The following is a 20351-nucleotide window of genomic DNA, read 5'->3' as shown; positions in this document are numbered from 1 at the left end:
AGTGCAACCATTATTATAGGTTACTATTACGTAGGACTATTTCTACAACTTCTGACTACTTAAGTTTACAGACTACTTTTACATTTATTACCTTCCTGACTTTTACCCCTCTCCGGAAAGAGGACAATACTACCACACTTTATATTACAGTACACACCAATAATATGATACAGGAACAAACAGTAATCACCAATAATTTACATCACATAAAAGAGACAGCTGGTACGAGCACGTGATTGTCACTCTGGATCATCTGAACTACTTTCTTCATCTCTGTCAGTCAAGTGATACTGGGTCAAAAGATAGCGAATATTTTGGCGCCATTCTTCCGGATAAGCATCATTGAATTTCCAGTTTGCAAACTCATAATGGAGGAGAGATGAGGGAACGTCGGCAGGTGTTAATCCATTGAGTGAACACATTGTTTGAGTCATGACCAGATAATTTCCACTGTGGATCTCAATGCTTGGGGACTCTTGATATGCTGAAAGGAATATAGTGTGATACTCCTTTTTTCAGGTGATAGAACCATCAGGATTAGGAACACATCTGTTGTTGCGAGTTGTCCAAAAAGCAAATTGGAGATCTTCATCTGGACCTGTGGGAACTTGTCTGATCTTTTGCTGCCAGTAGGGTATGCTTCCAAAAAGCAAAAGAAATTTTAAAAAGAAATCTTCTGGGCGTTGGACTTGATTGAACGCCGCATGAGCCAAATAAACCAAGACTGCTGATTTATTAAAACAGACACTTATAGTATACACATCGACTAAATACCATAAGAGGAGAAAGGCTTCTTTTTTAAAATAAAAGGTATTATGGTAAGAAACTTCAAACTGAGTGAGAAAAGGATAGACAGGATGGAAGGGTAGACCTTTTATGGGACCTTCATCAAGACCATACTTGAAAATACAGAGATGTTGAAGGTTTTGACACATTTGGACACATCTAGAAAGAAGGGTTAACTCTAAAAGATGACACTGAAGGTGGACAGGAAAATTGATCGGATGGAAACAGGAAATCATGGGAAAACAACCAGGAACAAAGGGATGTGGTTTTGTTTTGGAAAACTGGTTGATTTCTTTTTTGAGCCTTGATAAAAAATCAGGGAGGACATTTGTTTTTCCTTTTATGTGAACAGCATCAAAACTCCAATTGGAAAACCAATTTGCCCATCTGAGTAACTGTGCCTTTGGAAGGTGCTTTTGTTTGAACTTGAGCATGCTGGGGAAACTCATCATATCAGTCTCAATTAGGAAATGATGACCGATTAGATGAAATTCAAAGGCATCTGTTTGAAGGACTCTCTTTCCATCTGAAGGTATGGCTAATGGAGGAAGAGTTTTGGTTAGGGCTTTGAGGTCTTTTACAGCTTTGGTACAAAGGGCTGACCAAGGAGGAGGGGTTTTCTTTAGTAGAGCTGAGAGAGGAGTTCGGTATTGGGCCAGGTTGGGAATAAAATCAGCCATATAGTTAACAATTCCAAGGAACTGTTGAACTTGTTTGACTGTGAAATTTTCATCTGAAAAATGGTCAAGTTGGGAGGCTATATGAGGCTGGAGGGTATATTGACCTTTAGAGATATGCATCCCTAAAAAATCAATTTCTGGTTGAGCAAGAAACATCTTTTTCTCTGAAAGCATGATGCCATGGGTTTGGACTAGGGAATGAAAAATTTGTAGTAGGACAACATGAGACTCAATAGCTAGGGAAAAAAGTAGGATATCATCTATATAGACAAGGGCTGAGGATAGAATTGGAGCGAATACCCGAATCATGGCCTTTTGAAACAAGGATGGAGCTGTCTTCAATCCAAAAGGCATGACTGACCACTGGAAGTGGTGATCTGGAATGCAGAAACCAGTTTTGGGACGATCATCTGGATGGATACCCAGCTGCCAAAAACCTGCTTTTAGGTCAAACTTTGAGAAAATTTGAGCTTTAGACAAGTTTGCAAAAAGAACACTTCTCCGAGGAAGAGGGAATTTGTTATCTTGCAAAAAATGATTAAGAGGCTGGTAGTTGATAACCAGGCGAAGCTTTCCTCTTATCTGCTCTGTTCTTTTGTTGACATAAAATGCTTTACATGCCCATTGAGAGGTTGTGGGCTCAATTAAACCTTCTGATTGAAGTTGCTGAAGTTCTTGAAGAGCAAGCTGGTAGTGTTCTGGGTTCATTCCATGATGGGTAGCTTTGGTGGGGTTGATGTCTTCATTTTTCTTAAAGGGAAGAGAAATGAAGAAATCTGGATTTTTCCAAAGTGGGTTAGAGCATTTGGTGAGGAACTGGGAATGGGATTCAACACAGAAAGTTTGGATTATGGCTTCTTTAATGGTGGAGAAAGTTTCTATGGAAAAGAGATTTGGTTGGGTGGTCCAGGGTAACAAGTAGTTTTTGTATTTCAAGCCTTTTTTGAGCCAGGAAACTTTGCTGAGATTTTGGAGAATATCAAAGCCTAACAATAAATCTTTCCCTGGGAGGTCAGAACCATAGACTTGATGTTTTATGGTGTATCCAGGAAAAAGTTGAATGGAAACAGGCTTACTTATCAGAGTGATAACAAATGTTTCTCCATTGGCTGCTGTAAAGGGTCTGAAACAAGACTGCCAGTAAGACCTGGGGAGAATTGCTGGGTTGAGAATGGAGGCTGCTGCACCAGTATCAAAGAAAGCGATGACTGGTATAGGTTTCTCATATTTTCCAAGCAAGATTTTGACCTTGGCTAAAGGTTGAGCCAGCATGATGTTGGGGAACCCAATTGTTTGGACTTCATAAGGGAATGAGTCAGGATCATTAGAAGAGTCATCTTATTCTGCTGAATCGTCTGAGTCATCAAAAGTGAATGCAAGAACTGCTTCATCTGTTGCTTCATCGTCGATGGAAAACAGAGATTCGATATCAGCATCTTCAAAGTCATCATCAACGAGAGCCAAAGAGTTCACCATTTTGTCTCTTGCTGCCTTATTTGGACACTGTTTTGCATAGTGCCCCTTCTTTCCGCATATGTAGCAGCGATCAGACTTTCGCTGCCCTCTGAACTTTTTCTTCTTGAAAAATTTCCATTTTCTCCGGCGTGGGAACTTGCCAGATTTTGGAAACTTTGAAAACTTGCTAGGAGATTGAAACTTCCATTTCTGAAAGTGTTTAGACTTCCGGTATGAAGGACGGCAAGTGCACTTCTTGTCTTTGCATTTTATAGATAGGTCAGGACGATCACATGCTTTACCAAGAAGTTTTCCCTGTTCTTCAAGAGTTCTGAGGAATTTCTGGTGATTGCACAATTTTTCCAAGGCAATCAAAGAGTGCTGGTAAATACCACCAAGAGATGTTGCATTCAGCGTCAATCCTTTTGTCTGAAGTAATCTTGTTGTCTCATTTCCCAATGGTTCTGGAAGGGAATTGAGAAAGGCTTGCTTGAGATTGACATCATCCATGCCGTTGAGAAGATAAAATCTCTGAGACATACGATCATAGTGAGTCTCGAGATCTTTCCTTTTGAATAAACAGCACTTCATGCTAAGATATTCTTCTCGAACAAACTCTTTTGTGTTGTTGTGGTCACCAAGAAACTCAGTATGCAGGACTGAGATGAATTGATCAAGGGTTGGCAATTGTTTGAGCTGCAGCTGTCGGTACTCACCCAGAGCTAAGTACCATTGACGGAGACGGCCGAGGAATTTCGCCGTACACTTAGTAATGACATCACTGAGTGTAGCATTAGGAGAGAGCATAGCAGCTGTGCACCAAGCATGAATCTCATAAAGTTTATCCAACCATTTTGATGGGGGAATGGTGTCAAAAGAGAAACCTTGGGTATGCATATTGGAATGTGAGAAGGAATCAAAGGTAGGAATTTCAGGGGGTGTATCAAACTCAGGACCTTCTTCAATGATGGGATCTTCAACATGTTCTTTTGGGTTTTCAGGGTTCATCACGAAAATAGTAGGAATTGGCATAGAGTTTGTGGATTCAGTATCTGAATCAAACTCAATGGTTGGTTCGGGAGATGGGGTTTCTGGTATAGTGGCTAAGGTATGTAGGAGAGTGGAGATTGGATTTTTAGTAGGGCTAGATGTTGGTTGAACCATTAACTGAGGTGATTTGGAATTTGGGTCAGATGGTTTGGAGGGAGTGGAGGTAGTTGGAGTAGATGTAGATGGTGGAGACGGACTTTGTGGAGGCTGGACAGGTTTTATCTGGGGCTTTGGGAAAGGAAGTTTTGGTGGAGATGGTCTTTTTGGTGGAGGAAGAAAAGCTGATGAGCTCCCAAAAATATTAAACTCACCAAATCCTGAAGTAGGATTTATAGGTAAGGGTTGAGACATTTGAGGATACCCAAACAAACTTTGTTGAGAAGAAGATGTGAACATATCAAACGGGCTTTTTTGTTGAAAATTCTGCTGAGCTTGGAGAGAATGAAGTTGGTTCTGGAGATGCTTCATTTCAGCATCCTTGTGGTAAAAGGCTGCTGAAAATGCTTGGTTGGCATAGGCCATTTGGAGAAGTTCCTGGTGAACATTCTGAATTTTCTGCTGCAAATCTCTGATAAGAAGTTCCAAGGTTGATAACTTCTTATGAACTGCATTCTCCAAATTTTGCTGGGAGTTAGCAATTCTCTGAAGAATTTTGTTCTGAGCCAGAGAATTTGCTGACTGCCAATTTATTGCTGCTTCTGCTGCTGACACTGCTTTGGTACTACCATCAGGGAGAATGGTAGTAGAGTCTGGAATTTTATGCCGATGGGTCGTTCTTTCTTGGGAATTATGAAATTCCAAATGAGGAAAATCTGCTTCTGTCCAGGAAGGGGATGAGGTGAACATGAAACATCCACTCGGTTGACTCGACGAACCATCATCAGATGGAGGTTGAGGTGGAGGTGGAGATTTACAAGGAGTGGGAGATGACGAAGGATATATGGGACATGGTTCTTCAGAATCCTCGTCATCTTCTAGGAGACTGTCTTCTAGACAATCATCACAGTCACAGGTATCAAAATAACAATGACCTGTTTCTGGATTTTTGAAATAGAAGACTGGAAGACCACTGGGTTCAAAATATTTAATTGGAGGGCCAGGTCTAGAATCATCCACAAACATGTTAATTCTCGAGGGAAAAATAACAGGATGGGTTGAAGATGAGGGAGAGGTTTCTTTTGGAAAAGTAATTTCCACGGTACCATCAGGTTTAGTGATGAAAGTTGGGTTTGAGGATTGGACAGGTATGGGCTTGTTTTGATTTTTCTCATAAGCTGTAACCCAGGATTCTGGGAGAAGCTTGAGAAGCTCAGGACGGGAAATTTGTCGGGGTACATGGACACAAGAAGCTTGGTGAGGTGCATTTATGGTGAGGAAAAGGGCTTCATCTGTAGAGGATGGTAAGGACATGTCAAAAGCATGGTTTTGGAGATGGTAGGCCATTTGGTAGTGAAGGGTTGCAGCATATGTGGAGGAGATTTGGGAGGCACCACCAATTTGGACTTGAACCTTCAAGGCGGATAGCAGATGAGGATCTGCTAATGGCATGTTGAAATTGGGGTAGAAGGTAAAAATCACAGTTCCAGCATTTAGAGTGGTTTGAACTGTAGCGATGCATGCGTGCTGATACTGTAAAAATCGGGTATCGACCAGAGCAAGTCTGGACGTAACAGGCAAACCTTTTCTACCATGGAAAGTGACAGCAAGTCAGATTGCTCCAAAGTGAAGATGAGTAAATCCTTGTTGTTGCCAAAGACGAGGCAAATCAACCGGGATTTCCGAAGGTAAAAGTTGTTCAGCTTCAGTTGCTGCTATGAAGCACTGATCAAATTTAGAGGCTTGAACATACTCTTTTACGGAGGTTGGGCGTTTTGTGGAGAAAAGTTGGGTGACGGTCTTTTTTACAGAAGTTTGTAGTCTGACAAAAGCATTATAAGGGTTTAGGAAAGGGAGATCAGTAAGAGGAACCTTACTATCATCAGGTAGGTATTCAAACTTATACAAATATTCTAGATTAGAAGAAGAAGATGGGGAATTTCTACTGGTAGAGGAACATGAAGGGACCAAGAATAACGAAGCAGAGGAGTGGGTGGTAAACAGGTGATTCATTTTTAAGAGTAGAATTCTGGGTTCTCCTTTTCTTCAGTACAACAAACCTTTTTCCTTTTTTTTTTTTTTCAACGTATAGATCTTCAACCAACTTTGATTAATAAAATTTTGTATACTATGGTAGATAAACCGAGACACACTGCTCAATAGCCAAAAGTCTCAAGGTACTTTAACCCACTGATACAAAATTCTTTTAACCAAAATAGTTGATGAAGTTTCTGATGTGGAGGATCCTGTGAAGGCAACCACAGAGCATACGCTTCAAGTTTTTCTTTTAGAAAAGATTTGAAGTAGTTTTGGAAAAGAAGTTCCCAGAAGAGAGTTTAAGCTAGAATGGAAGACATGGCTCTGATACCAAGTTTTCAGACACCAAGTGGGTACAAACACTAAGTAGGTTAGGATCGTAGAGAGAACACAACACAGGATTATAAGTAACTGGAATATTATTACTCGGACTAGCTTGGATTTCATTACGGGGAGAGTCCCCCTTTTATAGGCGTAAAAGGGACCTCCGGTTACATCATGAAGCCTTCCGCTTACATCATAGTACAGTGCAACCATTATTATAGGTTACTATTACGTAGGACTATTTCTACAACTTCTGACTACTTAAGTTTACAGACTACTTTTACATTTATTACCTTCCTGACTTGGCCAGTGGCGCATTCATGAATTTAGTCTAGTGGGAATACCTTATTAATCATAACTGTGAAATTTTATTTTTCTAGTATACCACAATAAGATATACTGAATCAAATCAATAGCTTCATGCTCAGAAACACAATTCTCGAGGGTAGACGAGATCCATTTGAGTATTCATTCGCAGCTATATGCACCTAAAACGATAGATACTTGTATACATGTAATGAGAGAGAGAGAGAGAGAGAGAGAGATAACTATAAACGTGAACCAAGCATCTTCATTCTTCATGCGGTGTATTACGCCAAAGTTGTGTTCCTGGAAGACGCTTATAACAAGAATAAAAACACGCCCCCAAGATGACTAGGGCGAGTTTGGCATTGACTTACCTCGCATCTCCAACATGCAAAGTTCTCAGAAGAAGGATTCCCCGTAGTCCTCAACCATTTTCGAACTTGTTTTAGATTTACTTTGATGATCTGATTCATCCACATATTAGAAATTGTCAATTAAAATAATTATGTGAAATATCAATTTAATTGAATGTAGAATTGTATTTGATCGGAGAACATATATCTTGAAAAAATATGGAAGAAAGTAAGCTGGGCTTACTGGATTAAAACCATAGCCCCGTAAACGCGAGTTTCGTATAACGTCGCGTCTTTGAGTATGCCGAAATCGTGTTTGTAAAACGCGAATTTGGATTGGCTTGACTTCGCATCTTAAACATGTTTGTAAAACGCGAATTTGGATTGGCTTGACTTCGCATCTTAAACATGTTTGTAAAACGCGAATTTGGATTGGCTTGACTTCGCATCTTAAACATGCGAAGTATTAGGAAGATGATTTCTCCTCCATTTTCTGAGATTTTCAACCCTATTTTGGAATTACTTTCATGATCTGATTCATCCACTTTGTAGAAATAGTCATCTGAAATAGATATAGAAAATATCAAGTCAATCGAATTCATAATAGTATTTGATCGGAGAACATATATGTTAAAAAAAAATGGAAGAAAGTAAGCTGGGCATACTGGATTAAAACTCGAAAAACTTTTTTTTTTTTCCATTCAAAGGCTCTTGGTCCGTTATCGCGGTTGGAAATCCCCACCCTACTCGCTCGCGCCACTTCACTTTCTTTCCATCCATCAATGGCGGCCCTCAAAACCCGACCCCATCAATTCAACATCGTGGTCGTCGTCCTCCACCGTTGCTGCAGCCGTCGAAGAAGAGGATGATGAATCAATGAGCATCAACTCCCTCCACCGCCACAACTTCCTTGATACAATTTTGGACACAATTGTGTTTGTTTCCATCCGATTTACGTGGGCTGCAACATAAATGCTAGGGGTATAGCAGCCCAAGTACGACAAACGCGCACAAATCCATTTTGTGCCCGTCTCGGGTCCCAGAAAAATATTCGGAGCCGCTTATTTTGTTCAAAATATATTATTCAGGGTCTTTATTAAAAATCATCTCAATCAGATACCAATAAAGACTTTTACAAATCATCCAATTTTACTTCAAAAATTCAAGCTCTAATTTACGTGAACGGCTCCCTCCCGTGTATTCAACGGCTCAGAATGCAGTTTTGGTGAGAGTTGGGGTCTATTTGCTCCTTCTATAGTATTATAGAACACCACGAAAAGACGCCTAATTTTGTTCCAATATTTTCTTCATTTTTTTTTTTGGTATTATTTTGAATTTCATCACACCAAATTTAAAACCTCAATTAATTTTTTTTCAAATTGGTGTAAACAAATTATGAACCAGAGTAAGAACGTGATTGTGCCAACTTAATGCGCTGGATTTCATTGCTGAAGGTATATACTTAAGGGTAGTCCTACGGTACACACCCCTTATTAGGGGGTGTACCATACGTACCATGATTTTTAACCATTGAATTTAAAAGTGAATAATCCGGACCATCCATTTATTAAATCAATTAATAAAATAAAAAAATGGCTAAGCAGGTAATATGTTATTCTCTCTTACTTGACTCTCTCTCCCTCTCTCTCATTTGTAAAATACTACAAATTATATAACATAACCATAATTGTTATGACAACACAAAAAATTAGTATTTTCTTACCACAATGTGTCGTACCAAAAGAACATTTAGAATTGTGCATTCAACATATTTGATATAAAACCAATTTCTCAGTTGTAACTGAATGTACGGTTGACTTGCAACCGCGACACAATAATAACGATCAAAACCATTGATTTCGTTATATTTGTTGATTAAATAATCTACGTAATTTTTTGGCTCGATAGGGTTTAGAAAGCCCTTTCATCGGCACCCGAATTCAATAGTAAAAAGATTTTAATTGTCTGATTAAGGGTGTAATGATAAGCGATCAACTTCATTCTTGTATCTGGATAAATTAAATTTTTTCGATTACGCAATTGTCGATATCTAATTTTGGTGACAATACTGAATATCGTATGACTTGATATTCTAACAGTTATGATCGATCATTTTAAAAATATACTCGCTAACGACATATAGTTATGGTATGGTATTTTGCTGATTATAACTATCGTTAACTGAATATTCTGATCGAATTTTTTTATACGACACGTTGTGGGTATGAAAACGTTAATTTATGGTGTTGTCATAACAAATTTGGTTATATTACTGAATTTATGGTTTGGTATTTTGTTGATTATAACTATCGTTAATTGTACATTCCGATTGAATTTTTTTCATACGACACGTTTTGGGTATGAAAACGTCAATTTATGATATTGTCATAATAAATTTGGTTATATTACTGAATTTGTGGTTTGGTATTTTGCTAATTATAATTATCGTTAACTGAACATTCCGATTGAATTTTTTTTATATGACACGTTGTGGGTATGAAAACGTCAATTTATGATGTTGTTATAACAAATTTGGTTATATTACTGAATTTATGGTATTTTGGTTTTGTTACGAAATATTTTAATCAATTTTCTTGCTATGACAGTTGTGGGCATGAAAATGCTAAATTATGGTATTGTCATAACAATTATGATTTGTTATATAATTTGTAGTATTTAAATATATTTTTTTCTGTTGATATGATACGTTGTGGTAAGAAATGACAATTTTAGGTGTTGTCATAACAAATTTGGTTATTTTACTGAATTTGTGGTATTTTACAAATGTATTTTGTTTGAATATAACAATTGTTGATTCTGGTACGACATATTTTGATTTTGTTACGGAATATCATACGTGTCAAAAAAAATTTGGTACGACTCATTGTGGTAAGATAATGTCAATTTATGGTGTTGTTATAACATTTGTGGATAGCATTATTTAATTTGTGATATTGTACACATATATTTGGTTGGGGTACAAGTATTATGGTTTCTGGTACAAATAATTATGGTTACATAATAACAATATTTTTTAACTATGGATAACCTGCTAATGACCTGTTCAACAGGTAAATTTTAAAATAAAAGTCGTAACTAGTATCAAAAATATGCATTAGAAAACCAAAAATTGTCATAATGAAAATCACAAATTGTCATAATTTAGACATACGGTATACCATGTGTACCATAGCTTTGTCCTATACTTAATGACAAATCAAAGTTTATCTCTTCTTTTACTTCTCTGATGGTAGGACCCGTCACAATATTTAGTCGGTCCTACAATTACCTTGAGGAGAATGATAATGTTAAAACTGTTTTTGTTAGTGCTAAAATTTTAGTGTAAAAAAGCTTGTAACATGTGTAATGTACAAAATTTTTATGCATAGAAGTTTTGGTACCAACAAAAATAATTTTAGCACTATCACTACTCGTACTTGTAAGAAAAGCAAATAAATACACTTGGACGTGTTATATTTCCTCCATCCCTTTTGAAATGTTCCGGTTTGAAAAACATGTAGTTTTAGGAGTTAACTTTCATTACTACTACTTTATACTTTTTTCATCAATTTTTCTATTCATTTTATACTTTTCGCATCAACTTTTACCTTCACAATTAACTTTTCAAAGTAAACCTTATTTTGGAAACAATTCAAAAGTGAGTTCAATAGTACTATATAACTTTTGAAAATTAATTTTGTCATTCTTTTTTTATAATACCACTCTATTTCTCTCATAAAATAAATTATTTAATAAAGACACAAATGAGAGTTACAGAGCGGCAAACTCACTTCCGTAATCGGATCAAAAAAAACAAAAACTCACTTCCGTAATTTTTATTCTAGATTTATCAATGCGCCCACCATAGGAAAAAGCACAATGGTCTCTTTTTCCTCTACGTGCACCGCCAACTCGCGCTAGTAGAACTGTTGAAGTAGAAGTAGATACACACACGAGAGAGAGAGAGAGAGAGAGAGAGAGAGAATGGGGAGCGGGATTGACCAAGTGGGAGTGGAAGAGTTGGTGAAAGCCGGGTTGGATGTGGAAGAGGCCAAGGCGATCGACAAAGGCCTGAAGAAGGCTATCGGTCGAACTGGTGGTGGGCGGGACCCGAGGGAGTTATGGCGAGAGATCACGGCTCGGCGGTTGCTCCGACCGTCACACCCGCACCCGGTGCACAAGCTCGTCTACTACTCAGTCTACGCCGGCTCCGATGAGACCGCCAATGGCCCTCCTCTCTATTGGTTTCCTTCTCTGTACAACTCTTTCCTACACTGTCTTTGTTCCATTTCTACGAGTCATCTCACCTACCACTCTCTATCCACGTTTAAAACTTCACTGCTATTTCACCTATAAATATAGGAGTACATAGCTAAAGTCTATGAGCTACACTGGTATCTCACCAATAATTATAGTACATGGCTAACTCCTGATAGTTACCATAGCGTATTTGCATATTAGAAGTCCACCCGTTCGAGCCAAGATAGCATTTTGAACTCATTTTTTTTAGCTTGTTACAGTGTCAAAAAGTCAGGAAAAAGGAATGCTGCTGCATCGATTTGGTACGATTTTGATACAATTTCAAATCCAGGCTATTGGATTAAACACAGTCTCATTTATTTTGATGCAAATCTAATGGCTTTGATGATGTGGTAAATTTGGCGAGTAATGCCAAATTTTGGCACTGAATTTGGCACAAGAAGGATGGAGAGGATTTGCAATTCTTAATGCTAAATTGTGATTTTGGTATGGAATTTGGCACAACAGTGGACTTGCTCTTAGTGCTCTTAGAAGCCATTCTTCCATTTGGGAATGGGAGGTGGTTAAGGAATTGTAGTGGAGATGATTTTTTGTGCATATTCTTGTCAAGACTAACCAATACACTATGGAGTAGAGGAAATGCAAAATTTGATCAAAATATATTAACTCTATCCAACCAACTATAGAAAAAGGGAAAACTCTAGTCTTTGATGATGTGCCTTTCTTGATGCATTTGATGTTCTTTTTAAACCAAGTGTGCTTTTGCCACGGCCAACTCGGATACTATCATATATACTACTAGCTGATTATGTGGACCATTACTACTGTCATTTTCAAATGATAGTAATTTTTTGATCGAACATAAAGTACGTTTTTTCAGCAATCCATATCTTGATCTTTTCTCCTTTTTCTAAATCGTATGCACAATGCGTATTCACCCGTGAACTCATCCCAGTGTGGATTTTGTTCAATTTGAATGTCTTGTGTTGGGACTTGGGGGTTTTGAGGGTTGTGTGTTGCTTCTTACTAAAACAGGTATGTCTTTGTATCTGATCTCTGCTTCAAACTAATATCAATTACTTGTCAGATATCAAGCCAAATGCACAAACCTGGGCCGCCTCATGGAAACTCATGGTTCAAAGCTTCTGGGAACATCATACAAGGATCCCATAACAAGTTTTAGTCTATTTCAAAGTTTCTCTGTAGAGCACCCCGAGGTATATTTTTAGTTTCTCTGCAGAGCACCCCGAGGTTTTCTCTTTCTTTAGATGTGTTTAGTCAGTACCATTCAAATTAACAGTGTCAATAATTTTCAGGTTTACTGGTCACTTGTACTCAAAGAGCTTTCAATTCAATTTCATGAAGCCCCAAAGTGCATTCTGGATACTTCTGACAAATCAAAACGTGGGGGAACATGGCTTCCTGGTTCCGTTTTAAATATTGCGGAGTGTTGTTTAATGTCAACCAACTATCCTAGGAAGGAAGACAACAGTTTGGCCGTTGTATGGAGAGATGAAGGCTGTGATGATTCCCAAGTTAATCAGATGACGCTGAAAGAGCTCCGAGAGCAAGTAATGTATGCTTTCATTTATTTCCACTCTCTCCATTGTTGACCAATCTTTATTTTGTTTCTTGGAGTTGCACTATACGATTGTGTCTGTGCTAGTTTGACCATTTTGGTTTATAGATACAATAATTGTTGAGAACACAATGCCGCTCTCTACAACTGAGGTAAAAGTAGACATGTGAGTGTGATACCGAATCCTGTAAAGTGAAGCCCTCCCTAATGCCAATTGATTTTAGGAGAGATGCCAATTGAGTTTAGGAAGCTAGGATATCATAGATTTGAATTGCGGGAGCGTCTTCGTGAGAGGACTGTTAAGACTCTACTCCATGCAACCGCTCTAAAAATAGACCCATTGGTGCAATGTTGAATGGCAATGCACACTAGGTGAAACCCTGCCTAATGCCAACTGGTTTCAGGAGATATGGTGGAACTCGGTCCAACAACAGAAATGATGATTTTGATGCTAATTAGCCATCAGTTTCTTTCTATGAATGCTCAGAAGTGATTGGTGCATATCACTAACGGAAAAAGAAAAAGAAAAAGAAAAAGAAAAACTCCATCCACTGGTTATCGTTAGCTGAAAATATGTGTTTCCTCTACTTTTGTTGTCATAGGAGTACATTATTGACACATTAAAGAAGACACATAGGAAACATATGACACTGAAACATGCAGCAAGAAGAATTTTTTTAACATATTATCCTCCCTTGACACTTTTTAGCGTGCTTTGTCCTTACCCCTTTCTTTTGAAAAATACAAAACAGGTTAGTTGCAAACGCACTGGACACAATATTCTCGAAGGGAGATGCAATTGCAATTGATATGCCCATGACAGTAAAAGCCGTCATTATATACTTGGCAATTGTACTTGCTGGATTCGTTGTTGTACCAATAGCTGACAGCTTTGCTGCAAAGGAAATCGCAACTCGCTTGCGTGTGTCTAGGTCAAAGGCTGTCTTCACGCAGGTGATTCGGTTATAGCTGATAGAGGTCAACTGAGTAATTTAATGATTTTTTTGAGGTTGTTATGCCCTGGATTATTTGCGAATTAATTCTTGCTTGTTTTTGAAATCAGGATTTTATAGTACGAGGGGGTCAGAAATTTCCTTTATACAGGTTAGGATTTCTCTCATGACAAACTATTTGAGGAAGCATGGCATGCAATAATTTACGTTTGGTATCCATACAAATGTCCTTGGCCTCTCTTGTCCCGTATGACGGAGAAATTATGTTTTTACTTTATATATGCCCTTATGTGGGGAGATTTGAGAATGGAGATTTATATTAACTACTTTTAAGTAGCGTTTGATCATCATAAAAGAGAGAAATTTCTATTAATTTTGGAATGGATTCAAAGATTTAAAGCAAATAGTGTAGGCACTGTCAATTTTAGTTTTCAGATCTTCCCAGTGGCTCAAGGATGAGTATGAAGAGCCAACAGCTGTTAGGTTATTGAGACAAAGGGAACAAATTGACAGAAAGGGATTCTTGGGCCGCTTCTTAACCTGTTGGACAAAACTCCCTCTGGTTCAGGAATCTATAGTGGGTTACCAAGTTGAGGGATTATGCATCAGAATTCCAAAGTCTTGTAAAGGGGAGTGAAGGAGGACCTCTTGAATTGGTTTTTATTTGGTTCAAAGCTCCAAATTCATTCGCTGAATATAGCTTCATTGGCAACTCCCAAAATAAAATTCTCAAATAGAGGTTTTTGGACCAATTTAAAGTTTCTCTTCTGAGAAAAGCCCATTTTCTGCTAAAACCTGTGAAACAGCAACCACAGTGCTGAGTTCACCTAAAAGAATTTGTTATAGAATCTCTGGCTGATGTCCTAAATCACAAAAGAATGATATAGATTGCAGAACATATGCTTCTTAATGTACTAGTTGAATAATTATGGCTGTTTGTCTTTCTCCGTGCAGTCGAGTAGTAGATGCTGATCCAGCTAAAGCTATTGTCATTCCTGCATCTGGTAAAGATGTGGGTGTTCAGTTAAGGAAACAGGACTTATCGTGGAATGATTTTGTCAACAGTGTTAATCACCTCCCTAGGTAATGTAAGCACCTTTGTTTTTAGATATTTGTTCTTGTTTCTTTCCAGCTAAAGGTTCTTATATTTTGCCTCTACCAATGCACATCTGATTTTCTCACTGTTTTTTATTTACTTTGTCATGCAATTTACTAAGAGATGTTTTTTTAACAGTGAATTTCCTCTCTTTTTCCCAGACCTATTTCTTGTTCTCCTGTATATCTACCAATAGATTCAACTACTAGTATACTCTTCTCATCTGGAACCACAGGTAAATCCTTGGTCTGACCACTTCTTTGGCATTTTAATTGTGGAGTTTTCTTATCCATCGATTCTATACTGTTTTCTGCTTCACTAGGGGATCCAAAAGCTATACCATGGACCCAACTTTCTCCAATAAGAGGTGCTGCTGATTGGTGGGCGCATGGTAATGTTAAACCTGGCGATGTCTTCTGCTGGCCCACAAATCTAGGATGGATGTTGGGGCCGGTTTTGCTCTACTCATGCTTTCTAACTGGGGCAACTCTTGCTCTTTATCACGGATCTCCTCTCGGCCGCGGTTTTGGAAAATTTGTTCAGGTTCCCTAATGCCCTTTTCCCTGATGTTCATCTCAAACCAATGGTTGTTTTATTGTTTATGCCACTATGTGCCTTTTGGGTTTATTGAATAAATTATTCCTGATCCTGTCTGTTCATTGGGATTTTTTTGCATTCCTCTCTATTGGGACAAGGTTTAAAAACAAAATTGTTTGAGTGTAATATTTGCTTATTTGTTTCGTGTAATTCTCTTCGCATAATGCTATATATACATATGGTGTGTAGATCCTTGTCAATGCTTCTACCTCTTTATCACATTCTTCCCCCTCTTTCTTCCTTCTGTCTTCTTCTCTACAAACCCTAGCTTCATTTATACCATTCATCTAAAATTTTGTTCTATGTTTGACAATGCTTATAATAGGTACATAGGCAGTGTAGGATACTACAAAACATTGTTGAACTTCTATTATTTTTCTGGTTTGGTGAAGATATATTCTATTCCCTTTTCAATTGAGATGATGCTAAATAGAGTAATTCGACTGCATTTTGCATTTAAGTGCTTTACACTTGCTCTGTTTATACCAGCTTTTTCTTTGTTACAAGTGTTCAGGACGCAGGTGTTACTAATTTGGGCACAGTCCCAAGCTTAGTCAAGACGTGGAAGAATACACTTTGTATGGAAGGCTTAGAATGGACAAAAATTACGTAATCACCGTCTCTTCAATTTCAAATAGTCATCTACGCATCGCTTTTCTAGAAAGGATTTAAACTTTATTATGCGCAGGTCATTTGCTTCTACTGGAGAAGCCTCCAACATTGATGATGACCTTTGGCTTTCTTCAAGGGCTTACTACAAACCTATTGTTGAAGTTTGTGGTGGCACAGAGCTTGCATCATCCTACATCCAAGGAAGTCTTGAGCAACCACAAGCTTTTGGAGCATTTAGTACTGCATCAATGACAACAGGCTTTGTCATCCTTGATGAAAATGGGGTTCCCTATGTGAGAATCTTTCTAGCATTTGTTTCAAAAGATGAATAGAATTTCTTCTTTTGCCGATCAAAAAAAAGAGAGTAGAAACTGTCTAGCATTTTTTGGACTAAGTTTGAGCTTCTTGTTAAGTATTGCGACAAAAAATTTCTTGTCACTTGGTCACACTATGCTGCTACTAGCTTCTGACGTTGAGGTGCGGATTAATATGATATTTTACTTGTTAGTGAAATGGTCACGATATTTCTTTCCCCTTTCCTGCTATGGCTGTGATGACGGTGATTGCTTGCAATGGTAGTAGCAATAACCGACATAAAACCATAACCATCAAGATAAGTTCTATCTAAATGATTGTCACTTTGGTGATTCCTGCATTTGCTTGATTGATATTGTGACTTATGTGGCAGCCGCGTGATCAATCTTGTATTGGTGAAGTGGGTTTATTTCCTCGACACATGGGGGCTACTGATAGATTGCTTAATGCTGATCATGAGGAAGTGTACTTCAAAGGAATGCCCATGTACAAAGGAATGGTATGCGTGTGATATCGAGCCTACCTTTCTCTGAGTCATAAGCATAGCTATTTATCAGGCAATGTCAATGAACACTATGTACTGCAATGGTGAAATCCCATTCCAGGAGCATTGGATGATTCATGGGGAAACTTTTGTGACCGAATCTCGTTCCCCATACATATAGGCCATGTGTTTTCAGTGTATGAAGGGGCTTTTAGTGTCATGAAACTGGGGCCAGTTTGTAAGCGAGAGAACATAGGTCTGTTGATTTCCATTTATATTATCTTTAACGATTCTTGGAAATGGAAGGATGAATAGCCCTCAAATTACATAGAGTTGACTTTAAAAGAATTCTAGGGAACATGGTTAAAACTTAAACACTAATGGTTTAGAATAGGTTTTGAAGTCAACATTTGCATGTGTTCAGTTTCAAAATTTTCAGTTGAAATTAGTGAATAATAACCAGTGTTCCTAGTTATACTAATGCTGTGATCTGGTAGCCAATTCTTGATCTTTCTAACTTCATTACTACTCACAGAAACTCAGGAGACATGGAGACATCATCAAAAGAACTGCTGGTGGCTATTTTATTGTTCAGGGTAGGGCTGATGACACTATGAATGTTGGTGGCATAAAGGTACTATAATCCTCTATGATCCTATTCCTATCTCTTCCCAATGGTGTGGTTGCTACATGAAAAGTGAATGTGTCTGGTACTTGTCGTTAGGCTATGGCATTAAATGACCCAAATGGCCATACTTTCTTAAAAAAAAATTAGTTGAAAGCATTGATTTCTTGGTTTCTTGAAAATTACATCCTCTTAGTACCCATTAATGAGTGTCTTAGAGAGGTATTGGGTACGGACTCTACAGACCGAATCTTTTGTAGTGTTGGGGTTTTTAGCTAGTTTATTGTCGTCGCTACTCTCCATTCAAAACATTGCAACTAAAATGGCTTCCATATTGATTTGAAACTTCAACTAGAAGCAAGTTCCACCAACAGATTGTAGTTTTTCTCTAAAAGTTTTAAGACAGAACGACTCAGTTTAAAAAAATATACAAGGCATGTTGTGTCTGGTATGACACAGCTGTGACCAACACGGGATCCCCTACCACTACCGTACCCGTATCATGTCGACACGGGTACTCTGCCCAAAATCACAGATCCACATATCATAGGTCTTAAATTCACAAAGTGACAGCCCTCCGACTTGAACCTACAAACCTAGAGTTAGTATGTTGAGTTCTATCACTGAACCAATAGTCACCCCTTCTCTTTTCTTAAATCCTACTATGCAAAGTTTTTTCCTAACTTTGCATATTTATTGCCTTTTGGATGAGCTTGAATTCATCCATCATTTCAACCTTTTCTATCGTTTTGGTTGGACTGATTTTTGAAACCAGAAAACTAATAGGAAGTTTCGTTGATTTACAGACCAGCTCAATTGAAATTGAGCGCGTGTGTGACCGAGCTGATGAAAGTGTATTGGAAACTGCTGCTGTCACTGCTGCACCAGCAATTGGTGGTCCAGAACAGTTGGCTATATTTGTGGTACTGAAGAAAGGATTTAACAGTGAACCAGACAGGCTAAAGAAGCAATTTTCAAAAGCCATTCAGATGAATCTTAATCCGTTGTTTAAGGTTTGTGCCTCTTATTAATATCCTGGATAATTTCCTTCCTCTTCTTTATTTGGGAATTAGTATTCCTTTTTGTGGCTATTTCTTTGTTGATTTGAGAGCAATGCTCACCACATCTCGGTGATCATGTGTTGTGTCCCTATTGCATTGGTAAAATGTATTTCACTAGACAAATGGGTCACATTCTACCAGTACATTGGTGGCACATCAGTACGGTAGCCAAAATATGTTAAAAAAAGAAATTATTAGTGATTTAATTTTCTTGTCATGACACTATATTACGTGGTTTCCCGTGGTTATGACGACACGATTATTAAGTACTGATTGACGTAGCCGTTGATCTTACAGAAGGTATGCCCTAGGTGGAAAACTGGTTTTCCTCTCTTGACCCTCTTTTCTACCTTTCTAGTAACCATTAAAAATGGAAAACTAATTCTCGTTAAAAGGCAGAGAGAATACCAATTGCTTTCAAAAGGCTAAAACTCCTTCCCATCAAGGTAGGAGACTAGAAAGCTACTCCATCTCTTAGCTATCATGTAAAAGCTTCGGGCTAAAAATATGGAGTCCTGTTAAAGCCATAATTGCATGTTGACCAACTTATTGAGTAGATTAAAATTTATTCCTACGTTTCATCCTTGTATTTCCCACCCACCCCCCACCCCTTCCCCTTTATGTTCGTTGATCTAATGGAATCCAGATCTCTCTTAGTTAGAGGTATGTCCATGTGCAAATGTACAAGCGGTAACGTCTTTGCATTTGGCTTGAGGCAACATTTCTTGAAAGACCACAATTTTTGTAGTATATGGATTCATGCATGGAAGAACAATACATTGTGCATGAATTTATAGTCAGTATCTTTATTTTCTTTATTTTTCCTGGTGAACAGGTGAACTTTGTAAAGATCGTCCCAGAGTTTCCTCGAACATCTTCCAATAAATTACTCAGGAGAGTCTTGAGAGACCAATTAAAATGCGATCTTCACATTCAGAGTAAATTTTAACAGTAACTCCACTTTCGATATGGAGTTTTTCAACTTGTAGTTCTTTGAGATGAAACTGGTTCAACCACAAACTGCATTGTGATTGTTTTGTAAGATTTGCCGTCATTTGGTGTATATAACATTTGGCAATTACTCGAGCAATTTAAACTGTAATTTATATTATTTAAGTATGTCTTGCTCATTATTTTTTATAATAAATGTGCAAATGCAAGTATTTTACACAATTATTTTTTTTTTGTTTTTTGTTTTTTTAAACTAGTTGAATCGCATTTGTGCTCATATACCAATGATTACCTTGTGTAAGGGCTTACCCACAACCCCCTAAAAAATTGGAGTAGCTTAATATTTGAAGAGACAAAGAACTAAATCTACTTCCCACTTCTTCTTCTTTTTGGTAAATACAATCTACTTCTCACTTCTTCTTTCTTTTTTTGGTAAATACAATCTACTTCCCACTTAAATGGCTCATAGGTCATGCATGACAAATGCTACCAGTGTCCCTCGACTTTCAAGTGAAAAAGTCAATTTAAGTCTCGTTTCACTAAGAAAAAAATAAGTATTTATTTTTTGAATTAAATGTGATATATTGTTAGAGACCGACTAATCCTGTAAAAAATGAAAAATAAGTACTTAAAAAATAAGAATTTTATTGAAAAGGGACTATCTCAAATGAATATTCTCGGATAGAGCTGAATTAGAAAATCTGATAGAAAGGGGGAAAATATTTTTTGAA

The 20351-nt window shown here is 37.7% G+C and overlaps 1 protein-coding gene across 2 annotated transcripts; it reads left to right on the top strand.

Moving 5' to 3' along the window:
- The first annotated feature begins 10968 nt into the window (after positions 1–10968).
- Positions 10969–19788, top strand: LOC131315331 (probable CoA ligase CCL12). 2 transcript variants are annotated; one of them, XM_058344489.1, is made up of 14 exons: positions 10969–11343; positions 12435–12564; positions 12664–12923; positions 13679–13880; positions 13990–14030; positions 14834–14962; positions 15137–15210; positions 15298–15518; positions 16087–16181; positions 16261–16477; positions 16873–16998; positions 17519–17617; positions 18415–18621; positions 19505–19788. In XM_058344489.1, exons 1-14 carry the CDS (start codon positions 11072–11074, stop codon positions 19616–19618), a joined length of 2187 nt encoding a protein of 728 aa, XP_058200472.1. In that variant the 5' UTR covers positions 10969–11071; the 3' UTR covers positions 19619–19788. The 2 variants fall into 2 exon arrangements, with proteins under 2 accessions (XP_058200472.1, XP_058200473.1); XM_058344490.1 differs by lacking the exons at positions 10969–11343; positions 12435–12564 and adding an exon at positions 12581–12598.
- Positions 19789–20351: the final 563 nt, after the last annotated feature.

Source organism: Rhododendron vialii, chromosome 13a, assembly GCF_030253575.1.
Source record: "Rhododendron vialii isolate Sample 1 chromosome 13a, ASM3025357v1".
In the NCBI taxonomy this organism is placed as follows: Eukaryota; Viridiplantae; Streptophyta; class Magnoliopsida; order Ericales; family Ericaceae; genus Rhododendron; species Rhododendron vialii.
The sequence above is the reverse complement of the archived record's forward strand: the minus strand, read 5'-3'. Positions and strand labels throughout refer to the sequence as shown.

What these genes read in the sequence shown, in the direction of transcription:
- LOC131315331 (XM_058344489.1), top strand. Translation starts at nt 11,072, where the DNA reads ATGGGGAGCGGGATTGACCAAGTGGGAGTGGAAGAGTTGGTGAAAGCC. An exon ending in AGTGTTAATCACCTCCCTAG is followed by an intron (nt 14,963 to 15,136) that starts GTAATGTAAGCA and finishes TCTTTTTCCCAG; the next exon opens with ACCTATTTCTTGTTCTCCTG. An exon ending in ATCTTAATCCGTTGTTTAAG is followed by an intron (nt 18,622 to 19,504) that starts GTTTGTGCCTCT and finishes CCTGGTGAACAG; the next exon opens with GTGAACTTTGTAAAGATCGT.